The sequence below is a fragment of the Maylandia zebra genome, unplaced genomic scaffold (genome assembly GCF_041146795.1).
Source record: "Maylandia zebra isolate NMK-2024a unplaced genomic scaffold, Mzebra_GT3a scaffold02, whole genome shotgun sequence".
Classification (NCBI taxonomy): Eukaryota; Metazoa; Chordata; class Actinopteri; order Cichliformes; family Cichlidae; genus Maylandia; species Maylandia zebra.
The window spans coordinates 1,327,013-1,332,062 of record NW_027490032.1 but is presented as its reverse complement, the minus strand read 5'-3'; the positions used below and the strand labels follow the sequence as shown (position 1 = coordinate 1,332,062).

The following is a 5,050-nucleotide window of genomic DNA, read 5'->3' as shown; positions in this document are numbered from 1 at the left end:
ACCATTCAATGTCACCAGTTATTGACATCCATATTTCTTCACTTGCTGTCTGGTGGGCTTGTGAAATATTCTGAACCCTCTTTGTCAACATCATCATCCGAAGCCCCTCTCTCTTCCAAAATCAATTGGATGGCCCTCGCAGCAGATAATCTTTTTCCATCTTGATCAGTTGTGATAAGGAACCATATTGGCAAAGTCTTATTTATAGTATTATGCCCCTAATTTGCAGGTGGGACAGGGTATGAGAACATAAAATTTGGATCCCTCAAGAAAGAGGGTAAAATGTGTGGGAATGTAAGTGCAGACGGTGTTGATAGTTGAATTTTCAACAATGTTGCAACTTTGTGCGGGAGCAGGAGGGGAAGAAAACACTATCAGCAGCACCAGAAAGGAGGAAGACAGAGTGTGGGAACACAGGACCTACACTTTCAACACTTTTATTAGACCTGGGTCCAGTGGACCCGAACACCTTGTATGTAATGTAAATGCGTGGGGGGAGGTACAGTATGAGGTCATTGAAAATTAGTTCGGATTTATGTTCTTCACAGAAAATAAGCCAAAGCCAATGAATTTCAGGTTGAAAAAATAATTAATTGTTTAATTTTTCTTTAGAAAAAAACTGAAAACGGGTCTCACAGACCCAAACACCATACAAGGGTTAAATACACTGTGGGATAACGAGGGGGAATGAGCCACAGGAGGAGAGCACAGCTGGGAGTAATTAGGCAGGACGAGACTCGTCCTGCCTAAAAATCTCTTTATGTGCCCGTCCTCCACGTGAGCCACACCTTCCAAACTAATCAGCGTATCATCTTCTCACAGATCCCATATATATGTAGCTCGATGTTTGCCTTGCACTCATTTTACTCCGAGCACAATGAGTAGGTGACTGACCAAGCAGTTCTCTGTCGAAGACGTTCTGGTCCAGGTTTCTGGATATAAACAGGGCACTGAAATTAAACAGGAGATAGATGAAGATGTCTCGGAAGTGGAGGACAACACAGATTTTGATCCAGACTTTGACGAGACTGACCAGTCAACAGATGGAGAGGGAGAGAGACCCGAAGAACAGGCACCTGAGGAAACATTCCAGTCCAAGAGTGGATACTTGCTCTGGTCTTCATCCCTCCGGGACAGAGGAAGTAGGCCAGGGCCAACACAGTATGCCATATCTCGTGTGGATGACATCAAATCCAGCTTCCAACTCTTTTTACCAGAGTCCATTGAGGGAATTATACTGGAGATGACAAACCTGGAGGGGAAGCGTGTGTTTGGAGACAGCTGGAGAGAAATCGACCTGGTAGACCTCCAAGCCTACATAGGTCTGTTGATTTTAGCTGGAGTATATCGCTCAAACAATGAGGCTACAAAAAGTCTGTGGGATGCAGAGTCTGGCAGGCCAATATTCCGAGCAGCCATGTCCTTAGAACAATTTCGTGTCCTTTCAAGAATTATTCAATTTGATAACAGAGATACAGGACAAAATGACAAACTGGCTGCCATCAGGAACATTTGGGACAGGTGGGTGGAGCGCCTTCCACTTATCTACAATCCAGGCCCTGAGGTGACGGTTGACGAGTGCCTGGTTCCTTTCAGAGGTCGCTGTTCCTTCAAGGTGTACCTTTCAAGCAATCCAGGGAAATGTGGAATAAAGGTCTGGGTAGCATGTGACGCCAGGAGCAGCTATGCCTGGAATATGCAGGTATACACGGGGAACCCCAGTAGTGGAGGGGCCGAAGAAAACCAGGGCGTGCGTGTTGTGCTGGACAAAACAACCAGTCTCCAAGGGCATAATACCACATGTGACAACAAGCCTGAACTTTCCCCTGCACAAGCATCCACCAGAGGAAGAGAGGCACTCTCATCAACATGTGCTTTCACTGACACACACACACTTGTGTTGGATTTTCCCACGGAGAATAGAAATGTCATCCCGATGAGCACGCTACACAAAGACGCCGCGGTCAGCACCACAGAGGACAGGAAGCCCCTTATAATCCCGGACTACAAGAAGAACAAAGGAGCTGTTGACTGCCTTGATAAGGTAATGTAAAGTTTCATCGATCCTGCATGTATTTCACTTTCATTTATGTGAATCATAGCATTTTGTGTACGACAGATTCAATATGTTCCCAATCTCTTATTTATTGTTCCTTTTATTGCAGCTTACTGGCACATACACCTGCAAGCTAATGACAGCTCGTTGGCCTGTGGCACTGTTCCACAAGATCCTTGATGTGTCTGCTTTCAACGCATATGTGGTGTGGACAGCCATCAACCCAACCTGGAATCAGGGGAAGAGTTTCAGGAAGAGACTTTTCCTAGCAGAGCTGGGGAAAGCTTTGGTGACTCCTCTTATTCAACGGCGCCAGCACATTCCCCGCACACCAGCCTCTGCCAGTCTGGTTAAGAGTGTGCAAGCCCCAGCCACTGGCCTGGCTGCTCTCCCCCAACAAAGACACGGGCAGAAGAGGAAGCGCTGTGAGCTCTGTGCCCCGAGAGACAACAAAACAAGCCTGAGATGCTGCAAATGTGATGCCTATGTTTGCAAGGCCCACTCTCACTTGACTGTCACATGCCACACATGTGCATGACACACACACACACACACACACACACACGGCTTCATGTTGAGTTTGGTCTTTGGTTTTCCATGTATTTTTTGGTCTGTCTGAGCTTTTTTTTTTTTTTTTTTTTTTTTTGCTATTATTGATGTAACAATTCAAGATTTTTGAGCTGCCCAGTTTTCACTTTTTTTTTCTATTTAATTTCTTGGAGTTTGCTTTGAACAGCCAGTGAATAAATTACCCAGAAATGTTAATATGTTCCCTTTTGAATCCTTAAATTCTATGTGTACACTCAGAGTCACAGACCCAGCACAGATGAGACTTTTCTGCTAAAACTTCCAAACTGAACACTTCCTGGTTGGTCTCCTTCACATTAAAAGCTTATTTGTGACAGTTTGGTTACAAGACTTTTAATGTGAAACAAATGGAGGAAGTTTAAGTGTTGTGATGCAGATGATATACACTCAACAAAAATATAAACGCAACACCTTTGTTACTGCTCCCATTCCCCATGGGATGGACGTAGAGACCTAAAATTCATTCCAGATACACAATATAACCATCCCTCCCAAACAGTGGTCACAAATCAGTCCAAATGTGTGGTAGTGGGCACATCTGCCATATTGAGATAATCCATCCCACCTCACAGGTGTGCCACATCAGGATGCTGATCTGACATCATGAGTAGTGCACAGGTGTACCTCAGACTGCCCACAACAAAAGGCCACCCTGGAATGTGCAGTTTTGTCTCACAGCAAAATGCCACAGATGCCACAAGCAATGAGGGAGCGTGCAATTGGCATGCTGACAGCAGGAATGTCAACCAGATCTGTCGCCCGTGCATTGAATGTTCATTTCTCAACCATAAGCCGTCTCCACAGGCGTTTCAGAGAATATGGCAGCACATCCAACCGGCCTCACAACCGCAGACCTCGTGTAACCACACCAGCCCAGGACCTCCACATCCAGCAGGTTCACCTCCAAGATCGTCTGAGACCAGCCACCCAGACAGCTGCTGGAACAATTGGTTTGCACAACCAAACAATTTCTGCACAAACTGTCAGAAACCGTCTCAGGGACGCTCAACTGCATGCCCGTCGTCCTCATCGGGGTCTTGACCTGACTCCAGCTCGTCGCCGTAACAGACTTGTGTGGGCAAATGCTCACATTCGATGGCGTCTGGCACGTTGGAGAGGTGTGCGCTTCACGGATGAATCATGGTTCACATTGTTCAGGGCAGATGGCAGCTGAGAATGTCCCAGTTCTTGCATGGCCAGCATACTCACCGGACATGTCACCCATTGAGCATGTTCGGGATGTGCTTGACCGGCGTATACGACAGCGTGTACCAGTTCCCACGAATATCCAACAACCTCGCACAGCCATTGAAGTGGAGTGGACCAACATTCCACAGGCCACAATTGACAATCTGATAGACTCCATGCGACGATGTGTTGCACTGCATGAGGCAAATGGTGGTCACACCAGATACTGACCGGTTCTGGGTCCCCAGACCCCCAATAGCGCAAAAAACTGCACATTCCAGGGTGGCCTTTTGTTGTGGGCAGTCTGAGGTACACCTGTGCACTACTCATGATGTCAGATCAGCATCCTGATGTGGCACACCTGTGAGGTGGGATGGATTATCTCAATATGGCAGATGTGCCCACTACCACACATTTGGACTGATTTGTGACCACTGTTTGGGAGGGATGGTTATATCGTGTATCTGGAATGAATTTTAGGTCTCTACGTCCATCCCATGGGGAATGGGAGCAGTAACAAAGGTGTTGCGTTTATATTTTTGTTGAGTGTAGATGTAGTTGTAGTGAAGTGGTGCATTATTTTAACTGTGACTAGTCCCATGCTGTTTGAACTTTTTAGAGTTCGTCGCCTACTCCTCACCGAAGGGATCTACCAGTCCAACTGCTGGAATCCAGCTGCTGCACCTTCTGACCTGAGCATATTCATCATGAATCTGATCTGTATATATTGTCTTTAATCTTGTCATTAAATTCAATTACACACCTGCTGAGCGACTAAAAACTCAAAGATTAAGGATGTTTTTTTGGTAAAAAAGAAAAAAGCTGTGTGTTTAATGAGTTTTGATTTAAGGAAATGAAATATATGAAACTTTAGATGCTGTTTAAACTAAAGACATCTCCATCAGTAGATAAGAGTTTGTGCATGTGCTTCTTAGTTACTGTGTTGTTGATATTTGTGGTTGTGCTTGAACAGGACACATAGTGAGGACATCTGTGCCATCCATCCTCATTCAGTCTGTGGTAGTATGTGGAAATTTATTAGCAAAGCCTGCAGACCACGTGAGTTGTAACAAGAGATGGGCAGTAACGCATTATCCGATTACTTTTTTCAAGTAACGAGTAAAGTAAGGGATTACTATTGCAAAAAAGGTAATTTGATTACTGTTACTTTCCCGTAAGTTACTGCGTTACTAAAACCGTGATTTTTGTTGCGAGAGT

General features: G+C 45.3%; 1 protein-coding gene across 1 annotated transcript; it reads left to right on the top strand.

Moving 5' to 3' along the window:
- Nucleotides 1-889: 889 nt before the first annotated feature.
- On the top strand, nt 890-2,942 carry LOC101483932 (piggyBac transposable element-derived protein 4; the record flags this gene model as incomplete). Its single annotated transcript, XM_012924482.5, has 2 exons — nt 890-2,044; nt 2,166-2,942. Coding segments are annotated over 2 exons (1,584 nt in total), but the record flags the coding sequence as incomplete, so codon positions are not given.
- Between the last annotated feature and the right edge of the window lie 2,108 nt (nt 2,943-5,050).